We start from the raw sequence: 26032 nt of genomic DNA, 5'->3' as shown, positions 1-26032 counted from the left end.
TAATCACTTCCATGTCATTTAACATTTTTCTAAAATGTGACTTTTTAATGGCTCCATTAAAATAGTCCATCTTTCCTATAGACTATAATTTCCCCGTTGTTGGACGTTTTGGGGATCGGTGTTTTTCCCCTTATTGTGTGCGTGCTGTTGTTAATTGCAGCTGTGATGCATGTCCTGGTGCTTATCTTGGGATGTGTCCATTGGTTACATCTACAGAAATAGAAACCCTGGATTAAAGGTTACCTAAACCAGCCTCCTGAAAGTTCTCTTACAGTGTTCTCTCTAGTGTTTGCGATGGGGCTCACTGTGGCCTGGGCAGTACTGGGTATCATTGCTAAAAAAAAAAAAAATCTTTGCCAAAATTTTTAATAGCAAAATAAGTGTCTCTCTGTTTTAACTTGCATTTCTTTGATTAATAGTGGAATTAAATACATATTTTTCACATTTGTAAGTCAACTGTGCATTGTCCTTCCTCATTTTTTAAAACAGGGGTCTCTGACATTTTCTTATTGACTTGTAAATCCTTCTCTTAGGTTCCAGATCTTTTGTGTGTGTGTGTGTGTGTGTGTGTGTGTGTGTATTTTTTTTTTAATTGAGGTATAGTCAGTTTACAATGTTGTGTCAATTTCTGATGTACAGCATAGGTTCCAGATCTTAATGCTTCTTTGGTTGTATATGTTGTAAATGTTTTCTTAATTTTAAGGCCTATCTTTAAATTTAGTTTTTTTAGTATATAGAGAAGCACTACATTTTAACATAGTCCAATTTAGCAATTTTTTTCTTTATATTTCTTTGATTTGTTTTTGCATTTAGAAGAGCCTTTTCTTTTTCATTAAAAAGTTAGATAACTGTTTTTCGACATGTTTGGAAGAGAAAGTCATGACTGGTACCCTCGACTTATGCAAACTGACTGGATTTAATTAAGAGCAAAACTGAGATATAACGATCTTGCCAGGTCTGGGTCTAGACGTAGGTAATCAATATTAGTAACCTCAGAGCTGGCTCCGTCGTGACACCCCGATGCAGTGGGCAGGGCACAGAAGTGGCAGCGCCCAGGCCTGTCTGGGAGCTGCCTTCCCCGCTGTGCCTCAGTTTCTTCATCTGTAAACCCAGGAGGCTGGACCAAACAGCTGGTCTCTGGGGAGGAGGCTGGTGCAGACTCTGGATTCAGGTGGTGCCAGGTTCAAATCCATGTGCTAAGGTTTTCAATTTCTCTAAGTTAGCCATTCTCACTTCTATAATATGGGGCTAGTAACAGTGCCTCCCTCACTCAATTGTTGGGAACATGAAATCATATAATAGCGATGCTTCTCAGGCAGCCCTGAAGCCCAGTTAAGCCTCAGTCAAGTTAGATGTTATTATGATTAGTAATAGTAGTAGTGGTGGCAGTGGTAGAAACGTTTATAAATTTCTGACAAGCCTCCTGCTCCCATCCATTGAGAATCCAGGTCAAGAAGTGGGTCCCTGGACCCGTGCACAGCCACAAGGGGAATGAGGAAGGAACAGCCTGGCATCCGGGGTGGGGGGGGGTGGGCAGCCAGGATGTGATGGCCACAGTCCGGGCAGTGGGGAGAGGAAGGAGCAGGGCTGACCGAGCAGCAGGAGGGGACGGCGCAGGCAGCTGGTGTGGGGACGGCTCCGGCCTCTCCTGGGTTGGGGCCCCAGTTCCAGCGACTCTGTCACTTTTCCGGACTCCACGGGGCCATCGGAGCGGGTGGGGTGCTGGGGCGGTCGCCTCCGTTCCCTCGGCTCCTTATCAGTGATGGCCGGATGAAAGCGCGGGGCGAGGGGTTCCGGACCCGGACTAATGCAGGCGGGCGCCGTGTTTGCGGGAGATAAGCGCGCGGCTCTGTACACAGACGCCACTTAGCTGGGCAAACACGCGCCTCTCGCCTCGGATGCTCAGGACCCCCGGGCGAGCGGGGCGGGTGCGGCAGCGGCGTCCGGGCCAGAGCGGCGCAGTGTGGGGGCGCGTGGGGACTGGGCGCGCGGATGAGCCGCGGGGCGCTGTCAGATTCAGGAGGGTGGCCCCCTGGGCGTGGGGGTCTAAGGGTGTCACTGGGCAGCGTCTGCGACCCCGAGGGTGAGAGCCGGGTGCCTGAGCTTGTGGGAACGTGGGCAGTGGGCACTAGTAGATATGGGAGGGACTGTTCCCTCAGGCACAGCCCTCACACCCTGCAGTCCCCTCCAGCCAGGCTCCAGGGACTTGTCCACTGCTCCCCAACAAGCCTCACCCTCCTCCCCTTGAGGACAGACAGCCACACCCCCTGGGTTCCCAGGGCTGGGTCTGTTATTCACTGAGCAGGCCCCAGACCTGGGGGCTGCACCAAGCTGGGTTCAGGGCCCCCTGGAAGGCAACCCCTCACTGCTGCCCCCAATCCCTCCTTTGGCCCCCATCTTCCACTCCCAGGGGTCTTCAGGACCTCAACATGCTGCTGGAGGCTACAGACTTGGGGCCACTTTTTCCTTCTCCTTAGGGCCTCAGGCCCAAAGTCGCTTGAGGGAGAAACCATCTTATCGAGGACAAAATGAGGAGCTGCCCCAGACCAGGGAAGGCTGCCAAACATAGACTGGTCATAGGCATAAGGCCCACTTGAATACAGAGTCCACCTTGGCCCAGATTCAAGAGTAAGCCTTACTGACATCTCATTAGTTTGAAAGACCATCCAGTCCTGCCTGTTCCTGCCACATGCCCAAATCTGCTTTTTTTTCCTACTTTGCCAGAACTTTAGCTAAACTTTCTGGTTTTGCCTGATTCCTGCCTGAAAACAAGGCTGCCAAGTACTAGGATTCAGGTTGTGCACTGCTCAAGAGCATTGAATTTCCGGGGCACCATTCACATTGTACATATAGAGTAGCATGTATGAGCATGCAGAGCAGTTTTCTGGCTTTTCCTGACAACTTGCCACTCTGGGATGTAATTCCCAGCCTGTTCACTCTGAAGTGGGGATGCTTGCCAATTGGTGTTGACCTGGCATTCAGATTCAGAGTTGGGGAGATGTGTGTGGGTGACAATGTGGGTCCAAATGTGCATATGGCTAGGGCTTCCATCCGCTGGGGTTCTGGAGAGAGAACAGAGCTGGTTCAGTCAGAGCTGGACAGAGCTGGAGATGTATATACACAGTGATAATTTCATCCAGTTCCTAAAAGAATACATGTGTTCTCTGGCTGCCGATTTTGAATGTCTATAGAAATTGATAGATTGGACTGTAGTGATCATACCACTAAGGGAGTAGAAAGGCAAGCCACAGAGTGGAAGAAGATATTTGTATGGGACTCATATCCAAAATATATGAAGAACTTGTACAAATCAGTAAGAAAATGGTAGGCAGTTCAATAAAAAAATTGGATAGAAAGCTTGAACAGGCAATTCACAAAAGAGGATATCCAAATGGTCATTAAACATGTGAAAAGATGCCCAACTTTATCAGTCATGAGGAAGATGCAAATTAAAACCACAATGAGACACCACTACACATCCATCAGAATGGCTAAAATGCAAAAGACAGATAATACCATGTGTTGACAAGGATGTGAAGCAACTGGAACTCTTAACCTGCTGGTGGGAGTATAAACTGGTACAACCACTTTGGGAAGTGGTTTGGCTATATCTACTCAAGCTGAACATACACCCACCCTATAACCCAGCAATTCCACTCCTAGGGATATATACGCAATAGAAATGTGTACACATCTTCACCAAAAGACACTTCCAAGAATGTGCACAGCCTCAGTGTTTATAATATCCCCAAATCTGAAACTACCCAAATGTCCATCAACAGTAGAATGGATAAATAAATTGTCACACATTCACACAATGGAATATTATATAGAGATGAGAATGAACAAACTATATCTACATACAAACAAGGATGAATTTCACAAACATACTGTTGAGTGAAAGAAGCGGGACATAAAAGAATACTTATCATGTGATTCCATTGATGCATTAGAAGTAAAAATAAGTGATTGCTCTAAGCAGGGAAGTGATGGGGAGGGGGCTTCTCGTAGGACTTCTGATATGCTGTTTTTTGTGCTGGGTGCTAGTTACACTGATGTCTTTGTGAAAACTCATCGAGCCGAACATTTACAATTTGTGCACGTTAATGTGTGGGTGCTGTTCTCAAATAAAAAATTGAAAGGGGGTGATATAGCTCAGTAGTAGAGCGCATGCTTAGCATGTGTGAGGTCCTGGGTTCAATCTCCAGTACCTCCAAAAAAATTTAATAAAAAAAGTTGAAAAAAAATTTTAGCATTTGTTGAGCTACCATTTGGATGAATTTTATTTAGCTCTATGCCACTGATTCAACTCTCTCTGCCCTGTTCCTCCCCCTCCTCTTCTTTCCCCTCCTGTATTCCTGGGCCTGTCTAGATGCCCACATTCTCACTTCCCCCAAGGCTGGCTTACTTCTGGTTGCTCAGCTTGCGTTATTATATTCAACTGTATTAATTTTTGTTTTTTAGAGGAAGGAGTGTTTTAAGTTTGCTTTTCACAAAGATGCTGTATAGGCAAGAGCAGTCCTTGCCTGGAAGCCTTGTTTCCCATTTGATATTTTATCAGTTGGAATTAGGTTCAACATGGAGTGAGGATACACTCAAATCAATAATACCTTAAACCAGTGGTTCTTAAACTTGAGCATCATCAGAATCACACAGAAGAAAAAAAAATAAATTAAAAAAAAAGAATCACACAGAGGACTTGTTAGAACAGATTACTTTTGTAAAGCAACTATATCTCAATAAAAAGCTAAAACAATAAAATAAACGGTATGAACTTAAAAAAACAAAACCAGAAAACCAGGTTGCTGGGCCCCACCCCCAGATTCAGATCCAGGTCTAGGATGGGCCTTGAGATTGTGTAGTTTTAACAAGTTGTCAGGTAATACTGTTGCTATTGATCTGGAAACCACACTTTGAGAATGACTGCCACAAACACCAGAGATGCAGAAATGGGAAGGGAAGGAGCATGCAGGGTAGGTGGAGTGAGAGGCCCCCTTCCTACCAGGCACTGGCATGCAAAGATCAGAACCCCAGGCCTTGGCCTTGGAGACATCACAGTTGGGATGAAGAGGGAGACAGGTATATCCATTAGTTTAATTATTGAAAGAAGCCTGTGACACTGGCTTTATTATTCCCTTTTTACAGTGAGGCTCAGAGAGGTCAGGCAACTTTCCCTAAGACACACAGCTGAGGAATACAAGTGAGATTCAAACCCAAACCAGTCTGACTCTAGAGTCGAGACCCTTTCACCTACCCCTGATTTGCAGGTATGTGGAAGGGGAAGACACGATCAGAAACCATGAATAGATTACACTGGGTTGATCACATTTGCCCCATTGATGGAATTACTAGGTTACAGGTGGAGGTGCTGCGGGCTCCTTGTGTCTGGACTTTAGCAAGCGCTCAACAAAATCTCTCCTGACATCCTGTGGACACGAGTGATGTGTGGGTGAAATAGCTCCACAGCTGGAAGAATTTCTGATTAGATGTGGGTCCATTCTAGAGACAGTTGCTGACAGAGTCAAGCTATCTGTGGGAGGCAGTGACTTGGGACCATGGGGCTCTGTCTTTAGTCCTATTCTGCTTAACATTTTTTTTTTCTCTCCCCTGTATTTTTTTTTTTATTAACTAAGTCATTTATATCTGCTGTAGAAAAATATAAACTAAACCAAAAGAAGGAAAAATCATCCTAAATCTCACTAACAACACTCACCGGTCAAGTCTTTTCAACCTGCTGTAACTTTGAAAAATTTTATAATAAAATGTTGGGGATAAAAAACTCACAACAAAAGGTAACTTGCTGTTCACATTTAGGGTGCCATCTTGCCCATCTCTATCGCAAATTATAGGCATAAAATGTAGTGTTTTATTGGGCACTTATGATAAGCTGACAACGGTACAAGCATCTTACAGGCCTCATGTCATTAGGTCCTCATAATCCTTTCAGGCACTTTTATGATCTTCTTTTCACAGATGACAAAGCTGAGGCTCAGAGATGAAATAACTTGTTCTGGCCACGGAGGCTGGTGAGCAGCTGGATTAGGGTTTAAACGAGGATTTGTTTGACTCTGGAGTTGAACTCTGAGCTTCTATGGGACCCCCTGCTCCATAAGTGCATCAGGACCCCCACCTCAGTCGGCGCCTTCTCACCTCACATCTTCCTGGGGGCTGACTGTGCAGGATGATCATGAATATTCATGTCTATTCCCTTCGGATTTCACAGGTGGGGACACCACCTGGGGTGTAACCCTGCAGAAGGCACAGACCCCAGGAAAGCCTTAGATTCTCCTGGTCTTTAAGCAGCTCCCAGAAGGTGTTTCTTGTATGTTGCTTATACGGAAGATGGGGGTGTGCCTTGGCTTGGAAAAGCCAGTAATTTATTTTCTTTTGAAGTAACCAACAGTTTTTGAAAGCTTCCTATTTGCCAGGCGCTGTTTTAAGCACTTTAGAGGTAGTAACTTAAAAAAAATTTTTTTTTAAATTAACGTACAAGTTAAATTGACTTTTTGATTGGCGTACAGTTCTGAGTTTTAACGCATGCATGGATTCCTGTGATCAGGACACAGAATAGTTATATCACTCTAAAGAACTCCTGAGTGAAATCCCTTTGTGATCACTCCTCCTCCAAGCCCTAATCTTTAGCAACTACTGATCTGTTCTCCATCACTATAGGTTTATCTTTTTAAGGATATCATATAAATGGAATTATACAGTATGTAGCCTTTTGAGACCGGCTTTGTTCACTCAGCCTAATGCCCTTGACATTATCCAATTTGTTTCATGTATCAATAGCTCATTCCTTTTAATGACCAAGTAGTTAAATATCCCAATATATCGACGTACCATTGTTTCTTTATCCAGTCACTCATTGGAGGGCATTCGAGTTGTTTCCAGTTTGGGGCAATTTGAATAGAGCTGCTGTCAACATTCATGTACAAGTTTTTGTGTGAACATCTGTATTCATTTCTCTAGGACAAATACCTTGCAGTGGGATTTCTGGGTCCTTTGTAACTGTATGTTTAACTTTAGAAGAAAATGTTAATGTCTTTATTATTATTTTTGTAATGTTTTCATGTGTCTTTATTTTTTAGAAGTTTTTTTTTTTTTTTTTTTTTTTGGTGCCAATGTCTTTAGACATTTGTCTGAAGAGCTTCCTTTAACAATTCTTTGAGCACAGATCTGCTGGCAACAAATTCTTGTAGTTTTCCTTCACTGAGAATTTCTTTATTTTGCTTTCATACTTAAAGAATGTTTTCACTGGATAGAGGAGTCTAGGTTCACAGGTGTTTTCTTTTAGCACTTAAAAAAGTGTTCCACTTCCTTCTGGTCTCATGGTTTCTGGGGAGAAACCTGAGGCCACTGGCGTGGTTGTTTTTGCACAAACAGTCCATTCTTTTTCCTTGGCGGCATCCCAGGTTTTTTGTCTTTGATTTTCAGCAGTATGATCATGATCATAATCTGTCCTGTATGGGTTTGCTGAGGTTCTTGAATCTGTAAATTTACGTCTTTTGCCAAATATGGGAAGTTTTCAGCTGTTAATTCTTTAAACTTTTTTTAAAATCTGTACTGCACCCTTTCTTCTTTCCTTCTGGAACTCTGATGCTGTGACTGTTAAACCATTTGGTATTATTATCCTTTCATATCCCTGAGGCTCTGTTCATGATTTTTTCAGTGTTTTTTCCTCTGTGACTTACACAGGGCGGTTGCTATTGACCCAGTTCGAGTTTACAGGTCCCTTCCTCTATTATCTTCATTCTGCTATTTGAGCCCATCCAGTGAATTTTTAAATTTTGGTTATTTTATTTTTTCAGTTCTAAAATTGCCATCTCATTCTTTTTTATATCTTTTATTTAATACCTGAGACTTTCTATCCTTTTATTCCTCTAAAGAATATTTGCCTTTACCTCCTGGGGCATTTTAAGCAGCTGCTTTGAAATCTTTGTCAGATAAATCCAACCTCTGTCATCTCAGTATTTGCACCCGCTTGTGTGAGTTCATGATTTTCCTGGTGCTGGTATGCTAATTAATGCTAGCTTTATCCTGGATATTTAAAAATATTATGTTACAAGAATCTGGCTATTGTTTAAATTCTTTAGAGGATGTTGGTAATTCTGTTTTAGCAGGTGATGGACCCAGGTGGGTCCAGGCTGCAAGTCCTGACCAGACTTCTGTGGGTTATAGTTTCAATGGCAGTTCAAGGGCAAAGCTTTTGCAGTGCTGTTCAGATCTGTGCCATGTGTGCAGCATCCAGTGGTCAGTCTGGGACCTGGGCAGTGATCTTTCCCTTAGTCTAGTTCTCAGAGCCTTAGGTCTACTGCTTAGGACCAGATCCACTCAGGTGCAGCTAAGGGATGAGCTCAGGGCTGCATAAACCCCCTTGATGAGGATGCTCTTCTCTGTCATTGCGTTCATGCTTTCAGATTCCCTGGGGCTCTCCTTTTTTGTTCTGCAGTGGAAAAACTGGGGCTTGAGTTATTCTGCTCCATAGCTCATTTCCTGCGACTGTGTCCATGTTCAGGGCCTCGTGGCAGGAGGACAGAGAGAAAAAAAACAATCTTGAGAGCCCACCCTCTTGAGACCACAACTCCTTTGATCAGAGGGGGAGAACTCCCCTCCCTCAGAGTTTTAGGTGCTGGTGGGCCCCTGAAGCCACTGATGCAAATTTCACTACTGCCGCTGCCACGGAATTGCCTGGGGGCTGGGGCACGAGAGAAGGAAGAATAGAAAAACCAGGTCCCCTCCACCATCTCTGAGTCAGACCTCCCTCCTCTACCCCTTGAGGCAGAACTAGAGAGTTTCTGCTGGAGATCCTTCTCTTCACTCCTGTGCCCATTCTGGATTTGGGGCTGTCTTGTGTCCAGGCTGGGGAATATCAGAGGAAAAATGAGACACCCACTGCCAGCTCAGTGGGACTTCAAATTCTGGCTTTCTTCCCCAATTTGCCTTCTGTTCTTTACTTTTCAGACTCTTCAGGTAACCACTCCATACATTTCTGTCCAAGTTTTACAGCGTTAGTCAGTAGGAGAGACAGGATGGGCTTACTCCGTCTCACCTGGGATCTCCTAGTTTTAAAATTGTCACAACCATATGAAGTAGCTACTGTTGTTATCTACATTTGAACAATGACAAGACCGAGGCACATGGAGGTTGAGTAACTTGTGCAAGGTCACACAGGTGGTAAGTGGTCTACTCAGTCCTCCTGGCCCCGAGTCTGTGTTCTTAGGCCCTAGTTCTGCAGCCTCAAGGTGAAGGAGGGCTGCCCATTCTGGTGCAGCCAGGGCCGGATCTCACCCACCGTCCAGCCCACAGTGTGTGCGAAGGGAGGGCGCATGGTGTTTGGGAATTACTTTCTTCCTTGGTAAAGATCTAGCCTGAAGTGAGATAGAAAGAGACTTTTGTCTTTAAGCATGTGTGCATGTGTGTGTGTATACATGTTTGTATATGTGATTGCATGCAGACCGTGCAGCCACTAAAAGTGAGGATGTGGATTCATCAAGTACTGCTAGACCCCCCACTGTGTGGCAGACTCTGTTCTAGCTGGAGAGATGTCAGTGACAAAAACAAAGACTTCTGTCCTCACGGAGTCGGCATTCTAGTTGTGTCTTAGTTGTTTCAGGCTAGTATTTAATAATAACAAATTACCATAAACTTGATGGCTTTGAAAGCAAAATTTATGTCTCACAGTTCTGGAGGCTTGAGAAGTCCAAGATCGAAGCACCAGCAGATTCAGTGTTTGATGAGGGCCTCCTTCCTAGGTCGTGGAAAGCCATCTTCTTGTGGAGTCATGGCGGAGGGGTTGGGGGAGGTCCCTGAGGTCTCTTATAAAAGCACTGGTCCCATTCAGAAGGGCTCCACTCTTATGGCCTGATTATTCACCAAAGGCCCCACCTCCTAATGTGATGACATGGGGGTGAGGCTTTCAACATATGAATTTTGGAAGGTCATAGACTCTCAGTCCATTGCAAGCAGACAGACAATAAACATAATAAATAAGTTAATTATATAGTACAGTAGGAAGTGGAGTGCTACAGAAAAAAGTAGGGCAGGTAAGCACTTGGAAGTGCTGGAGAAAAGGGTTGGGTATATATTTATTGGCACAGGCAGAATCTGTGATGTATTATTGAATGAAAAAAGCAAGACAAAAGAAAGTATATATGGTATACCTCATTTTATACTTAGGGATAAAAACGTGTTGTACAAACATGAAGGAGGGGGCACCTTCTGAACTGTGAATTTCATGTACATATCAACTCTTTACCTGACACAGAGCTCCTAAATCCCTTGGAATTTCCTGGGTGATAAAACAGTCTTTTGTTCCAATGAGGTGACACTTGTTGGGCCGCTAGGGAGCTTTAGATGGAGGCTAGTTGCCAGAAAGCCGAAGTCTTGACTAGAAGCCTGGAACTTTCAGCCCTGACTTCCAGGAGGGGGTGGGGGCTGGGGACTGAGTTAATAATCGATTATATCTACATGTTGAAACCTCCATAAAACCCCCTAAATGATGGGATTTGGAGAGCTTCCGAGTTGATGAAAGCATCCAGGTGCTAGGAGGGTGGTGCACCCAACCCCACAGGACTGAAACTCCTGTACCCAGGACCCTCCAGACCTCACCCCTTGTACCTCTTTACTGGGCTGTTTATTTGTGTCCTTTATAACATCCTTTGTAATAAACCAGTAAGAGGAAATAAAGTTTGTCTTCTTGAGTTCTTTGAGCTGTTCTATCAAATAATCAAACCGGAGGAAGGATGTGGGAACCCCCAGTTTACAGTTAGTTTAGAGTACAGGAGGCCCCAGACTTGGGATGGCATCTGAAACAGGAGGGGTCAGTCTTGTGGGACTGACTCAGCCCTTAAGCTGTGGGTCTGTGCTAACTTCAAGTTGTTAGTGTCAGAACTGAATCAAATTGTTGAACGCCCAGTTGGCATCAGGAGAATCAGGGAACTGATTGTTGGTGACAGAAAACACCCAAGAGATGGTTAAAATCTTGGGAGTAGATGCCAACCTCATGGTGGGAACTATATACCCCTGTCTCCCTCCCAGCTAGGAATGGCCACGTGTCTAGGTTCTGACCACTGCGGTAGGAGCAGAAGTAATGTGTGCAGCTTCTCCCATCATCTTTTTCAAAGGGAAATCTTGCCCTCTACTTCCTCTTTTCTCATTCCCATGAGCTAAAATGTGGATGTGGGGGGATGAAAATTCTTCGACCACACAGATGGCAGCAACAGTCTTGGGGTAACAAGATAGAGGTGCCTGGGTTCCTTGTGAATCAGAGGCATCCTACCCCTGGACCAGCTGCCAGCTTGGACCCTAATATGAGAGAAAAATAAACCTCAATGGTATTTAAGCTACTGTTACTTGGTTTCTATGAAGGCAGCTTCACCAAGATCTTAACTGGTATGTCCAACTGCTGATTGATTCAAACACCATTTCCTAGGCGCCCAAAACGTGCCAGCACCATGTGGAACATCAGGTCTGAACACAGACATAAGGTCTGAAATGGATGTCGGAAATGGTTGTGAAAGGCAGTGGACTAGCGCTGCCCAGTGGGTGGTATATCAGAGAGAGGCCTTGTGTGGAGGAGGTGGGGAGGGTGGGGTATGGAATGCTAAGCCTCTGGGGATGTGTCATGGGCCACCCTCTCTTGATAAGTAGCCCTTGAGCCCATTGGGCAAGGGCAGTGGGGTCCAAGTCCATGGCCCCCTGGACCCCTGGGGTGGACTTGCTAGGTGCTCTGAGAATGGGGATCAAGGAAACCCCAGTGATTCTGTCCTACCATTTGAAGACAAGTTGGAGGCAGATGCTGGGCCCAAGTCTACAATAACAACCATTTTGAAGTTTCTCCCTTTACAGATGTCAGCCCCCCATCCTCCAGATATATCTCACAACGACTGAGTCATGGGTCAATGATGGCGGTGGGTGTGTGGGTGAGGAGGGTAGCCGAGCCCATTGATCGAGGGCTGAGACATCCTTCCCACTAATCAACAAATTAATAAACCTTCCAATGAGGAGGTGGTGATTCATGAACCAATCAGCTGGCCCTGTAACTGGAGAGTGGAATTGGAGGACAGGCGCATGATGGATAGGGAGGGTTTGTGAGGATGTGGAAGGCTGGCTCCTGGTCCACCCTGAGGGACCTCCTTGGGTCCCATGTACTTTCACTCTAAAGGCAAACAGGGAAGCGACTTTTTCAGAGGTTGAACCTTGAATCGGGGCCTTCCTCCACGACTTCTAACTTCTCCACTGTTCTCCTCTCCTCCTGTCTATCCCCAGAGCCCCCACTCCCCAAGGCACGTGGGGGTTCCTGGGATGCCACAGATCTCCTGTGGGCATCTCGAAACTACTGTCGTCTTTCTCTGCCTGGGGTCAGCACACTAAATCCCCTGGTCACTCCCACACCCCCCTAGCTGGGGCTGCGGTATTAGAAGAGAAAACAGGCCAACTCTCAGATGTCCTTACGCCCTTTAACCTGCAGGTGCCTTGTCTAAGCCTTGAGCCCTGGGAGAACAGCTGCCCTCACCAGCCCCACCAGCTGCCGTCTCCATCCCTAGGGTGAGCACCTGTCTCTATCTTTCCAAGACCTCTGGAGGAGTGGAGTTCTTTGATTTCTGCTGTCTCCTCTCCCTACCCAGGCTTCTCCCTGCCGTGTTTCTCTGTCCCTATGTTCCGAGAGCTCCATGGGGCTCTACAAGGATGTGGCCTGGGGTTCCTGGAGAACAGGGTTGTGTCTTACGCCTCAGACGAGAGCTCCCTAAGAAGAATGTTTTTCCTCCTCCTTCTGAGGATGGGGTCCATGTCCCCTTGTTCTGATGTCTTCTTCCACCTCCATGCTCAGCAAGCCGACCTGGTCTTTCTTGGGACATGTGGGGCCCATAGGGCCCAAATGGCTGATAAGCAACCATTTCCGGAGAGTGCAGGTGACTGAACCCATAAAAAGGGATTGATTGAGGGATCCCTGGACTCTCCACCTCCAGAGAGAGCTCTAAAAATAACACCCACGCCATCTGTCCTGGAGGGTGGAGGTGAGGCTCCACAACTAGGGGCCTGGACAAGACGGCCCCTCCTGCTCTCGCCGGCCGATGGGCCACCTGGAAGCTCTGGAGGACTGTGTTGTTGTGCCTGAAATCATGTTCTGCCCAGTGCCCAGCAGGTGCTTAGTAGTCATTTCCTTCAAAGGCCCTGGGTGGGGGCGGGGGGAATCTTCGCCCCAGAACCCAGTAGAGATTGCAGTAGGCTGGGGATGGTGGCAGGTTCTCAGGCAGCCCTGGCATCATGCAATCCTAGTAGACACCAGTGCCCTGAATGACACCTGGATGGGCATGGGGGCACACTGCCTGGGAAGGGGTCTCTATGCCAGACCTGCTGGACCTGAATGTGTTATGTGTCAGGCTGGGAGCACAGGTGGCCAACTCAGCTGCTTCTGGGGAGAGGGCTGGTTTTTGCCTCCTCCTGCCCCTTTCCCCAACTCTTTAACAGACAGGGGACATAGTGGGGCTGTCCAGAGAGGCCTCTCCTCCGGTATATCACAAAAAACAAGTCAAGAGCCAAGGTCACAGCTTCCATCCCTGGCTCCAGTAGAAAGAGACCCACTGGTCCTGTCCCTCCTCCATCCCTCTCCAATGCATCATGGAGCAAGGGCAGAAGAGGTTGACTTTAGGAAGGAGTGCTCTAGGGTCTCACAGGCTGGAAAAAAATGGGTCTGGCCTGCTGCCCATCCCCCCACCACCCACCACTTCCACCCATGGACAGGCTAGGAAAGATACAATCTCAACCTTGGTCCTAGGGGTCATCCCAGGAATCTAGATCCAAACCCTTCACTTCCTTAGGAGGCTAAACTTGCCGTTGAGGGGCTGTAGGGTGAAGATGGAGTATGGGCCAGGCACCCCATCCAAAGATACTCTGAGTCTGAGCGTGGGGGCTCCCCCTTCAGCTCCTTCAAGGTGAAGACACCACATACTGTCTAGGTGTAAGCTGAGTGATCTGGTGTGGGGTGGAGGGAGGAAGGAGGAAGGGCCTCCCTTCTCCAACTCCCCCTCCCTCTCCAGGCCGGGATATAAGCCCCGCAGGGAAACTGCTGAGCTGAGGAGGCCACAGCCTGATCTGCAGCAGTCCGGCCCTTGGGACTCCTCTCACATCCTATCTCCTAATCATCTCTGTCTCTGGAACTGTCACTGTGAGTGGCCTGGGACCCAGGAATGGTCTGCTACCCGGGATCCCAGGCTATTTTGTGGGGAAACTGAGGCTGGGATGGTGGAAACTGGTGCCGAGTGGGAAAGTTGGATTGGAAGGGGGCCAGCAGAAGAGGGAAGGCGAGAGGCCCAGGAGTCCCCACCGACAGCATAGCCCTCTTCCTCTGTCTACCCTTCTGGGCATTCTGGGTGGAGGGAGCTGAGGCAAGCAGGGCTTCTGCCCCTCTGACAGGTGAGAAAACTTAGGCCAGAGAGGGTGCAGTGACCAAGAACACACAGCGAACAGGTGGCATGGGCTTGACGGTGGCCTCAGCCTCCTGCCTTAGGCGTCGAGGCTCAGGATGACTCCAGTGCCCCCTCTCCAGATGGTGACGGTGCGCAGGCCGTGGCCCGCCATGGTCACAGTGCTGCTGGCCCTGCTCGTCTGCTTGGGGGCGCTGGTCGACGCCTACCCCGCCAAACCAGAGGCTCCTGGCGAAGACGCCTCGCCAGAAGACCTGAGCCGCTACTACGCGTCGCTGCGCCACTACCTCAACCTGGTCACTCGGCAGCGGTGAGCGCTTGCGCGGGGTGGGCGGGGCCGGGTCCCCACTAGGGGCGCGGCCAGGCCTGACCCCGCCCGTTTACGGTCCCGCCCCCAGGTATGGGAAACGTGACAGCCCCGAAGCTCTCCTCTCCAAACTGCTTTTCCTGGATCGCGAGGACCGCCCCGTCAAGTCGCAGTAAAGGCGCCCCTCCACATGCCCTGTCCCCTGGAGCGTGGCCTGGTCCTACTGCCCCCGTGGCACCGCCCCTAGTACTCTCCCATAGTCTCGCCTCCCCAGAGCCAACTCCAGGCTCCGTGCGATTCCTTTCCTTTCCCTCCTACAGACCAGAAGGCGTCTACATGTGGTGACGACCCCCAAGGCCTCCTGGGAGACACGCCAATACACCGACCTCATTTGCATGTTTGCTCCTGACCCCGAAACCTGAATTCCACTACCTGCCGGCTGCATCTAGGGGGGGTCGGGATGGGGCTTTCATCCCATTTCTCACTGCCCCCCTTGCCCCCGGGCTGGAGAGTTGTATGTGGTCCTTCCATGGTCCCTAAATAAAGAGCAAATTTCACTGAAATGGAAAGTGGGCATTTGTATTTTCTTTCCCTTCTTCATGGAGGTGGCATCCAAGTGTGAATGGAGGGGGAGGGCATGAGAGCCGGGAGGGCAGAAGATGGCGTCTGAGACAAAAGGCGCCTCGGAACAGGGCTGGGGTGGAGTTGGGGGCTCCCTCTGCTTTGACGCTACCACTTGCCCGGGGAGTGGACAGCGCCCAGATAAGGGGCCCTGGAACTGTCTAATCGGGCCAGGCGGGGGCAGGATGAAAGTTCCTGATAGAAGGTAGGGAGGAGCAGGAAGAAGAGTTGCCGGCGAATGGGGAGGGTGGAAAGGAGCATGCCAGGCAGCCCAGGAGAGTAGATGGGGACAGAGCTGCCCCCTCCCCCAAAGGCGAAGGTGGCTGGGGCGTAGGCTTGGTACTAACATCCCAGGTTACCCTGAGGAGATGTGTTACTCAGTCCCAGGGCTGTAGTGGCTGGGAGTGGAGAAGGGATCCAAGATAGCGGGCGCTGTGGAGGGAGAGTCCTTGGTGAGGGGGGTGAGGTGTGTGTGTGTGCTGGGGAAGGGGTCATTTCTAACACCTCCATTCCTTGGGCAAGAGGAGCAATGGGAGTGTGGAGGCCACCCTTTCTCTCAGCAGCTGCCATCCCCTTTCTGAATTCATCATCAGTAGATAAGTCACTAACCATGCCTTCCCGGTGACGAGTCCATGTACCCTCCTTATGTGACTGTGGAAGAAGACTCAAGCTGGCTCTGCCACAGCTGCAGGAGAGATCCCTGCTCAGACCCACCTGCCCTATGGGAACACAGTGCTCTACACCTATCCTCCCCTGAGCCTCCCTCCAGTCTCCCTCAGAGTAGGGTTGGAAGGTGAGGTGGAGGCAGGACCAGGGTCTGGTCGGGTCACAAGCTGTGTAGATTCTAACACTCTAAGCCTTTGCCCAGGCCACTCTCTCTGTCTGCAGACCCCTTTTCCTCTCTTCAGTCTGGAAAACAGCTTCAGGGTAGTAGCCACCTCCTCCCAGAAGCCTTTCCGGATTGCTTAGGGGGGTTGTGGAGTTAGTTTGGTTCTCTGGTTCCCTCTTCCTACAGTATTGCCATATCTGAGACTTGCTTCCCATCACATTTCCCCCCAACTCCCTCGCTGTCTTCTCTCCTCCAATCTCACTACTCCTACACCAGGAGAAATAGAATGGGAGCACACAGTGACTTTTCATGAGCTTTGGTTCGTTGTGTGGTTGGAGGGGAGGGAAGATGTGAGTCTGTGTTGGTGTCCGGGTCCCCTGTCCGTTGGTCTGCCTCAGAGAGCTGTGTTCAGTTTGAGGCTAATAGAAGAGACCCTTGGTATAAATTATACGACCACAGACAATTTCTTCCCAGCTTGACATGTCTGGTTGACCATTGGTGACATGGGTTCACCTCATGGTCACTTGGAGGAGTGCTGAGAGGTGGTTAATCCACTGCTGATCAGACTCAACCAATGTTGGAGCTGGAAGCAACCTTAGATGTAACATTACTGACAACAAGAGCAACAGCTGCCTTAAAAAAAAAAAAACCAAGAAGCACTTTCTTATGTGCTAGGCACTGAGTTATTTGTTTTACACACATTAAATTTCTAGGGTATTGATCTGGCTTTTAAAATAGAGGCAGAATTTAAAATGGCTTAACAAGATAGAAGTTTATTTCTCTCCCACGTAATATGTAAGTGGCATCTGGGGAGTTGGCGGCTCCACTACAGGGGGCCGTCTGACAGCTCAGGTTCCTATTCTGTGGCTTCGCCTTGCCCTCATCTACACGACTGAAGATGGCCCGCCACCACCATGTCCATGTTCCAGCCACTGGGAAGGGAGGGAAGGAGAAAGGGGGGGGGGGTGCTTGTTACTCTGCTGAGTAACAATTACTCTAAAACTTAGTGGCTTAAAATAACCATTCTATTTCACTCATGATTTTGTGGGTCAGGACTGGGAAGGGCTTGACTCAGCAGTTGTCACTGAGAGCCTCTTGTGCAGTGATGATGGTCAGAGGTTGGCTGGGGCTGACACTCACATGTCTGATGGGTGCTGCTGGCTGGTTGCTCAGCTGGGGCCGCTGACCCAGCACCTACATGGGGCTCTCCAGCATGATGTCTTGGGGTAGCTGGATTTGTCTAGCAGCTGGCTCTCCCCAGAGTGCATGCTCCACGAGAACCAGGAGGAGGCTGCATTGCCTGGAACTGTCTAGTTCCAGGCAACTGTATTAGTTTGCTAGGGCTGCCGTAACAAAGCGCTACAAACTGGGCGGTTTAACAACAGTTCTGGGAGCTAGAAGTCTGAGATCAAGTCTGGCTGCTTCTGAGGACTGTGAGGGAAGGGTCTGTTCCAGGCCTCTCTCTTTGGCTTGTAGGTGGGTGTCTTCCCTCTATGCATGTCTGCTTCTGTGTCCAAAGTTCCCTTTTTCATAATGACAATAAGGATTGGATTAGGGGTCCACTGAGCCTACTCCAGTACCTCATCTTAATTAATTACATCTGCGATGCCCCTATTTCCAAGTAAGGTCACATTCTGAGCTAGTGGGGGTTAGGATTTCAAAATATGAATTGGAAGGGGTTGGGGAGAACACAATTCAATTCATAACAATTGTACTTTATGGCCTGGCCTCAGAAGTCACATAGCATCTTCCACCATTCCCTACTGGTCCAGGCAGTCACAGGTTCACCCGCATTCAAAAAGAGGGGACAGAGACCCCACTGTAGAACTACATGTGGGGGTAGAAGGTATTTTCATGGTCATCTTTGGTACCATTTACCACAGGAGGGCACATCCACTTCTGAAAACAGAATGGCACACATCATTTAAACTCTCATCTCATTGGTTAAAACTTAGTCATGTGGCCCTGCCTCACTGCAGGAACAGACGAGGAGAGGTCTTTAGCTGAATGGCCATGGGCCTGTCTCAAGTTCTTTTCTGATGGAAGGAGGAGAGAGTGGATATTGGGGCAGCTAGCATTATCTGCTAAAACATGATCTCCTCTGAACATCATCTAGGAATCATTTGGTCTTTTATTGAGCAGATGGGAATTTCGAGGCCCAGAGATGGGGAGAGATTTACAGGAGGCCATATAGTTGGGCCAGAGGCAAGACAGCTCACCCCATACCAGTTATGATTCCATTAACTGTAAAATCTAAATTCTTCTTCCAGAAATGCAAGGGTCCCCATAACACACCCCTTTCTCCACTGGTGGCATCTCCTTAATGTGCACCCGAACCGCTCAATCCCATTGCCGCCTCCCTGCTTCTGTGAAATAGCATCCCTCCCCCGACCCCATTTCTCAAGGCCACCTCAAGCCTCATTTCCTCCGGGAACCTTCCCAACCTGCCCTGAGTATATCTGTAGCCTGAACCTGAGTCTGTCATCAGTTGGCTGGGTGACTGGCCTAGTCATTCCCTTTCACTGCATTAATTTCTTCACTGGTTAAACAGTGATCCTCACACCTTAAATAATAATAATAGTTTACTGCTTTCAGGCTAAGAGAGATTGTGTACGTTGACAAAGGTCACACAGCTAATGAACGGCAGAGCTAGTTCATAGTAGAGCTGAAGCCACGGGCAGCTTGGCACAGCCCAGGCTTATGAACACCCCTCTTATTTTCCTTTATTCTCCCACTCATGTCTAACACGTCTCAAAACTGCTCCGTCCCCGCTCCCTTTCAACCAGCCCAAGGGACAAACCCCCTCCTCCTACTACCAGTCTCTACAGTTTTCTTTCCTCCCCATTCATCCATCCCTCTCCCCCAACACTTTAGTATAGGGATTGGTTTAGTCTTTTTAAAATATATATATATTTTTTTATTGAAGTATAGTCAGTTTACAGTATTCTGTCAATTCCTGGTGTACAGCACAATACTTCAGTCATATAGGAACATACATATATTCGTTTTCATAGTCTTTTTAACCATAAGTTACTACAAGATATTGAATATAGTTCCCTTTACTATAAAGTATAAACTTGTTGTTTATCTGGTTTAGTCTTTCTCTTAGGAAAAAAGAAGGCTTCCTCTCTAGGAAACAATGTGGGCTGACAATGATAGGATTTGCTTTAGCAGCCATTGTGGGCAGGGAGGACGCTGAGCGCTCCTGAGCCTGCAGGGGCCCTGGGGGCAGATGGAGACCTCAGGGCAGAGGGACGTGGGGAGAGAGCACACGTTCCAAATGAGTGACCTGAGCTCTTAGTTAGGCCTGAGTTGGTCCTCAAAGGTGGGACAGGGGCCCAAGGACTGTGTATGTGTGTGTGTGTGTATGAATCCTCAGCCCAAGGGTTTCTCCAGGGAATGGGGGACCCTCTGGGTTCCTGGCATCTGAGGGTGGCCACCCCTTAGCTTTCCCCACCTCTGCTGCTGCCACCCAGGGTGGGAATCAGATACGTTGGCCCAGGCCGCTTTGGAGGAACTCTTGGTGGGGTTGGGGTAGGGAGCAGTATGGAGGACATGATGCTGGTCAAATTGCTGCCTTTGCTGTCCCATATGTGGGGACCCCCATGCCCCTGGCTACTGTCCACTTATCTTCACCATGACCTCAGGTGTTTCTGGGGCATTCCTTGCTTGGTCTCATCGCAGCCTCCACTCCATCCTCAACACTACACAGTGGCAATCATCCCTGTCCCAGAGGGCATGGGGTTGGGCTGGGGAAGAAGGGCCACTTTCGTTTTCACTCAGTCTGCAGGTAAGTCGTTGGTGTTTCTCTAAGCAGGGCTCCCCGCAAACCCTGGGAACATATGAAGGTGAGGGAGAAGCATCGCCCAGTCTGGACATGGCCATACAGTTTAGAAAGCACATCCACTAACTCTTTCTCCTCGGTTGTCACAGTGTCCCTGAGAGAACCCAGAAGAGGACTCTCTTGTTTGCAAAGGAGAAAAACGAAAGCTGGAGGTTCAGCTGTCATTGTAGAGTAACTGTCATTTCTTAGTAACTGACAAAGCTGCTCACCTCTGTGACAGGAAAGAAATATAAATGACCTCAGCACTTGAGTCAACCCCACATCTGCCATCTGTCTGCAGGGGCGGGACCAAACCCAAGTAGTGGCCAGAACAGGCCCCACACACTGCAGTCCTGTGGGAGCCCAGACCCTTTGCACTAGACGTGGAGCCTAGCGCCCCCTGGTGGCACACTGCAGTCTCTGTGGCCTCCCTAGAGGCCTGCGTCTGACCAGTCCCTAATTCACCCTTGCTTTACCAAGTGGGAACCTGAAGCCCAGAGTAGGGCCCTGGCTTACGGAGACAGCACATTTGCTTTGCAGAATGTAAGTTGTTGTCAGGTGAAGCATTATTCTTCTTACCAGAAATCAGAACTGAGAGGAGCAAGGCAGAATACTGGGGTTTACTGAGTCTTCCTTTATCCTCATTATCTTGAGGAAAATCAGAGCTCAGATCCCTGCAGCGTCACCTCCAGGCTTCACCCCACCACATCCTCTCCCAGCACACTCATTTGGTGTCTTGATCTGGGACAGCAGAGCCTCAGGGGTGAGGAGCCCTCTGCTTCCTACTCAGGCTTCAGCGAGTCATTCAGACACAGTCAAGCTCCTTGGCCTGAGCTGTGGGAGAGGACGCTGAGCAGGGGAGACTCAGAGGCTGCTGAGGGTAGGGAGCGGCTGATGGCATTGGTGGGGTTGGGACTCTAAGCCGGAACTTGGGTCCTAGACAGCTGTGTGATCTTGGGCAAGTATCTTCACCTCTGTGAGCCTCATCTTTCTCAGTCAAAAAGTGGAAAATTATAGCAATACTCTGACAGCCCTGCTTAGGAAAAGGAGAGTCCAGATTTTGAAGTTGGACTCTATTTCAAACCCTGGCTCTGCCACTGACCTAAGGCTGGTAACTTAGTATCCCTGAGCCTTAGTTTCTGAATCTGTAAAATGGTTTATTGTAGGGACTCATGGAGGGGACTGAGCTGGGCACACTTTGGAAAATTCAAGGCTTTACAAATGATGTTGGTTTTGATCACTCCTCTGGAATGGGGCGCTGGGGAATTGGGGCTACCAGATATTGTCAGCCCCCCTTCTGTTTCCCCTGACCCCAGGCACATCAGTTCTCATTCCCCATCCTATACACCAGCCAGAGAGAGGATTTCTCCTGCTTGGGTCCCCATTTCTTTCCTTATTACCTGGTTACCTGAGGCATCTCCCCATCCCATCTTGTTCTACCCACAAATTGGAAAGAAAGTCCTGAGTCTCCAACCTTTATCCCTGGAATCTCAGAGTCACAGCCTAAATCTTCTGCCCTGAGGGAATCTGTCTGATGATCTGGGTTAATCCTTGGGAGGTAGAAGGGGCTGTTTTGCATCCTGCAATCAGAACCTTCCAGTTATCCTGACGTCCCAGAGCCCTGTCCTTGAACCAAGCCTGCTCTGGTGCCCAAAGGCAGATGGGGGCCTACAGGAGGCTGATCATGGTCTGTTTTTACCTGTGATGCTGCTAGCATGGCACCCCCAACACTGCCCTGTCCGCCTCCTTTCACTGGCCCTAGTGCTGGCGTTGCGGGCACCAAGGAGATGGTGGGAGGGGGTGATGGCTGGGACGTGAGAGAGGCTGACAGGAGGCGGGGACTCTGGGGGGGTTGAGGACTATAAAGGGGCACGGCCAAGGGCAGGGGTATCCATCCGGCCTGAGGCACGCACTCGCTTGGTCCAGTGCCCGCTTGCTCAGGACTCCGGGTAAGCGGGCTCAGCCTGCCCTGAGCTCTGGGGCCTGGGGGGCTCCTAGGGGCCAGGGGCTGGGATGTGGGAAATGAGTCGATGCTTTGCAGGGCTGGGGCCTCTGGAGGCCTATTTGGGTCTGGCTCTACATGTGGACAAATCTGTCCCCCTGGAAGAGCAGTCTGCTGACTAGAAGATTACAAATGTGTATGGGGCAGGGGGTGGTGGCTGTGAACACAAACGTGTTAGTGGCTGAGACCTTGTGGATGATTGGGAGCCATGGGTGTGACTGTGCCTTCTGCTCAAGGCGACACGGGCTCAGAGCCATCAGGTCCTGGATGTCACGAGTCCTCTGTCTCCTGCCCCCCATCCCGCCTCCTCTGCTCCCCTTTTCTACTTTGCCAAGGCTCTGGCAGAGCTCTGGCTGCCCTGCTGCTCCTGAGAGGGGCAGGGTCTAGGAGGTGGGCCGGTCAGGTCTGAGTAGCCCTTTGCTCTGCCCCTCTGTCCCCAGGCTTGGAGAAATGGGTGAGGGGCTAAGGGGCTGGAAGGTGGGCCCCGTTCTGCCTCCATCTCCCTGCTCCTTGCTCCTCAGATGGCCGCCGCACGCCGCTGCCTCTCCCTGCTGCTCCTGTCCACATGTGTGGCTCTGTTGCTGCAGCCACCCCTGGGTGCCCGGGGGGCCCCGCTGGAGCCGGTCTACCCAGGGGACGATGCCACGCCAGAGCAGATGGCCCAGTATGCAGCTGAGCTCCGCAGATACATCAACATGCTGACCAGACCCAGGTGTGTGTGTGAGAGAGGGACAGTGGTCCCAGCCCCCGGGGCCCTGGGCTGTGACTCCAGCCGCAGCCACAGCCCCAGCCCCTTCAGTGCTCTTGGGAAAGCAGAGCATCTCTACTCACCTTGCCCGGGCTCCTGTGCCCCGGGGGATATGGTGCCCAAGAGTAGGCATGAGGCAGGTGAGCTGGCACCTGGGCACAGTGCTTGCCCCAGCTGCCTCTCCCCTCCCAGGTATGGGAAAAGAGACAAAGAAGGCACGCTGGGCCTCCTGGACTGCGGCTCCCCCTATGCGGTGGCCCCCAGGTAGGTTTGATTCCCTGCTCTGATGCCCAGATGCCTGGGGCAGAAACGGGGGGTGGCTCAGGGGAGAACAGGGGCCCAGGGCTAGCCTAAGGGCATGAGGATTACCTACTCACACCCCATGTTCTGTCCTCTCTTTACAGGGAGCTCAGCCCAGTGGACTCGTGAGGCCACCTCCTGCTCCTCTGACTCCAAGGGCAGTGCTGGCCCCTCTCTCCCGTTCACACCCTTGGCTCTGGCCACAGCTTGCTCCCTGCTCCCACACAGGCTAAATAAAGCAAATCAAAGTCACAGCCTCACTCTCTCTGTGTGTCTCTGTGGACCCTGGTTGGGGCAGGAGCAAGCCAAATGCACAGGAGAGAAAGGGGCAGGGCTGGGAGGAGGAGAAGGGAAAGAGGTGTTATTAATGATCCAGAACGTCTGTAGGGTCATCAGAGCCATTTAGCTCATCCTCTCCACTTCCCAGAGGGGCAAGTTGTGGCACAGGGGGAGGTGGGGACTCCCCCAAGGTCATTCAGCAAGTCCGTGAAGCTTGAATTGTCCCATTTCAGTACCTCTAGTACCTTGGCCTGATGGCAGCTCTGTCCCCAAGCACAACACCCCCCAACCCCCAATGCCTTCCTACAGCCTAGGCTGTAGGTGAAGTACTAATTTATACTAAAGTGTCCTTGGCATGGGGAAGCAGGGTAACGACCGAGCCCAGAGGAATGAATGGGGTTGAGACAGTCACTGGCTGCATCGGTGGCATCAGAGCTGCCTTCCTCTGGGCAGTTGGAGGTGTGTCAGGTGTGCATGTCAAGTTGGAACACAGGTCCTCATGGGGCACAGCACCCAGCAGAAGCACGGCCAGAGGCAGGGGACAGTGATGGGGATGGGTCTGGAGATGGTGTCTTGTGAGATTGTTGGGAAAAGGAGCCTACTGTGTGCCAGAGGCATTTAGCCCTCTCAACAACCCTGTGAGTGGGAGATACTGTTATCCTCACTCTATAGAGGAGGAAGTCAAGGCTCAGAGAGATCTAGCAGCTTGTCCAAGGTCTGGCGGCAGATGGGAATCCAATACAGAGATAGAGCCTTGGCTTTAAAGTCAGGCGAACCTGGGCTTGAATCGGGATCTGCCATGTTCCGTCTGTGTGCTTTTGGGTGGGGACGTAACCTCTCTGAGCCTCAGGTTCCTCATTTGTAAAATGGGAAGAATAGTAGGGTTGAAGTGAGCAGGACATGAAATAATGCATGTGACACATTTAGCATGGTCCTTGAGCCAGGTAAATGGTCGGTAAAAGGGAGCTTTTGAGGAACAGATTTGCAATGCAGCCCCCAGCCACCCAGCTGTTTCCATGAAGCATGCTGGAAGGTTGAGCAGAGAGATAACTGTTCTTCAAATATATGCAGCTCCATCTTATGGAAGAGGTTTCTGGTTAACTCGGCGTGGCTCCAGGAGGGGTCTCTAGAAGGCAGGCTCTCCTTGATTATAAGGCAGCATCTTTGAAGAACCTGAAAACTGGAAAGTTTTTTTTTTTTTTTTTGGTTGTTTGTTTTGTTTTTGTCTGAGAAGACATTTTATTGGAATCAAATAAGCTGGTGGCATAATCTGCAAATTCTGTGTGTACTGCTATGGTATCTGAAACATAATTATCTAGCTTAAATTAATTAGACTAATGCTCAGGAAATCTTGCCCTGAGAGGTAGTGATGTCCTGGGCAGAGGAGCTATTCAAGCAGTTGCAGGAGGGGAGGCCGCAGGAGGGATTCAGCCTTCCAGGAAGGAAGCTGGAGGAGCTGAGGGTTCTGGCCACCTCCAGGAGTCCAGTCTGCAGATGGCATGCTCCAGCTCTGGGAGGGTGAGGGCCCGGATCCTGCCCGGTGAGACCTGCACTAAGGAGGGGTCCCCATAGCCTCTGCCTGCCTTTGCCATTTTCAGGCCTCCTGAATAGATGGGGATGGGGCGGTGTGTCTGTGTACGACTGGGAAGGACTGACCTTGACTCTCTCCTCTTCTCCTGAGACTAGGAGCACCGGTGGATAAGGGACAGTCATGGTGGGCGTCGGGGGGAGTAGTGAGAGAATCAGAACCTTTCTAGTTCCTGGAATGCTTCTCCTTCCTCCCCAGCATGCTCTGCCTGGAGAGATGGGGCTCGTGGGTTTGGTGGATGAGGAGGTCCACTTTCCCTGGCTTAGCACTTCACACTGACCCCATGGCAAGCACGCCACCATCATGGCTCCCCTCAAGTCCTGGCTGCGTCTGGTGTGTGCAAACGACCTGAAAGTGGAACTAGGCCCCAAAAGGCAAAGAGCTGGAGAGGATGCAGCCACTGGGCCAATGCATGGCTCAGGCTGATTCTTAAATCCAAGGGGGTATCTGGGAGGGGGGCTGGTTTCAGCAGGAGAACAGTTTGAGTTCAGATGATAGAGACTGAAGTTCCAAATTTTCTCTGGCCACTAAGGGGATGGGTTTGAGTAGGGAGAGGTGTAGATACTTCCCAGGGGCAGGAAATGGGACCCTGCTCAGGACATACCTGTGTGTGAGAGCTGGATCAGGACGAGGCCTCTGCCCCTGCCCAGAGGAGAGTGCCACTCTCGAACCCAGCTTCTCAGGGACAGGCCCTGGCTGGGCTCCTGTCCCTCCTTTGCTCTGCTCACAGCCAGAGAGGACGAGGAGAGGCAAAGGCAGGGCCTTATGCTCTGCCCTGGGTGGGTGGAGCTGGTGGGGGAGGCACAGCTGCTTGTTCAAGTGCCAATACTGACATCCCAGGCTGGCATCAAAGCTGTCCTACTCGGTGTAGAAACTCGGGGTAGAAACTCAGGGTGTGGGGTGGGTGCTGGCAGAAGCCCTCCTTTGAGGTTTCTGGGACCTGCTTCTCTCACTTCTGCTCTCCTTCTTTGTGAGGCAACACATGCTGCCAATCCCTGGTGGGTAAGTGCCTGAGGTGGGGCAGGTGGATGGGTTGCAGGGAGGAGGCAGGGCAGACCCTGCAGCTGAGATCTCCTGCCCCTCCAGTAGGAGCTCCAGGGTCCCCC

The 26032-nt window shown here is 50.0% G+C and overlaps 2 protein-coding genes across 2 annotated transcripts; both read left to right on the top strand.

The window, feature by feature from the left end:
* Window positions 1–12471: 12471 nt before the first annotated feature.
* On the top strand, window positions 12472–15295 carry PYY (peptide YY). Its single transcript, XM_006174220.2, has 5 exons — window positions 12472–12549; window positions 14043–14170; window positions 14552–14739; window positions 14828–14908; window positions 15057–15295. Exons 3-5 carry the CDS (start codon window positions 14552–14554, stop codon window positions 15079–15081), a joined length of 294 nt encoding a protein of 97 aa, XP_006174282.1. The 5' UTR covers window positions 12472–12549; window positions 14043–14170; the 3' UTR covers window positions 15082–15295.
* A 6569-nt stretch (window positions 15296–21864) lies between these two features.
* PPY (pancreatic polypeptide) lies at window positions 21865–23319 on the top strand. The gene is made up of 4 exons (XM_006174221.2): window positions 21865–21958; window positions 22533–22723; window positions 22952–23023; window positions 23164–23319. Exons 2-4 carry the CDS (start codon window positions 22533–22535, stop codon window positions 23186–23188), a joined length of 288 nt encoding a protein of 95 aa, XP_006174283.1. The 5' UTR covers window positions 21865–21958; the 3' UTR covers window positions 23189–23319.
* Window positions 23320–26032: the final 2713 nt, after the last annotated feature.

The sequence above is a fragment of the Camelus ferus genome, chromosome 16 (genome assembly GCF_009834535.1).
Source record: "Camelus ferus isolate YT-003-E chromosome 16, BCGSAC_Cfer_1.0, whole genome shotgun sequence".
Taxonomy (NCBI): domain Eukaryota; kingdom Metazoa; phylum Chordata; class Mammalia; order Artiodactyla; family Camelidae; genus Camelus; species Camelus ferus.
This window is presented reverse-complemented; position numbering and strand designations above follow the sequence as displayed.

Bases quoted from the DNA above. Each gene is read 5' to 3' on its own strand.
- PYY (XM_006174220.2), top strand. From the start codon at position 14,552: ATGGTGACGGTGCGCAGGCCGTGGCCCGCCATGGTCACAGTGCTGCTG. The intron at 14,740-14,827 runs GTGAGCGCTTGC...TCCCGCCCCCAG, and splicing joins AACCTGGTCACTCGGCAGCG to GTATGGGAAACGTGACAGCC. The intron at 14,909-15,056 runs GTAAAGGCGCCC...TCCCTCCTACAG, and splicing joins GACCGCCCCGTCAAGTCGCA to ACCAGAAGGCGTCTACATGT.
- PPY (XM_006174221.2), top strand. From the start codon at position 22,533: ATGGCCGCCGCACGCCGCTGCCTCTCCCTGCTGCTCCTGTCCACATGT. The intron at 22,724-22,951 runs GTGTGTGTGTGA...CTCCCCTCCCAG, and splicing joins AACATGCTGACCAGACCCAG to GTATGGGAAAAGAGACAAAG. The intron at 23,024-23,163 runs GTAGGTTTGATT...CTCTCTTTACAG, and splicing joins CCCTATGCGGTGGCCCCCAG to GGAGCTCAGCCCAGTGGACT.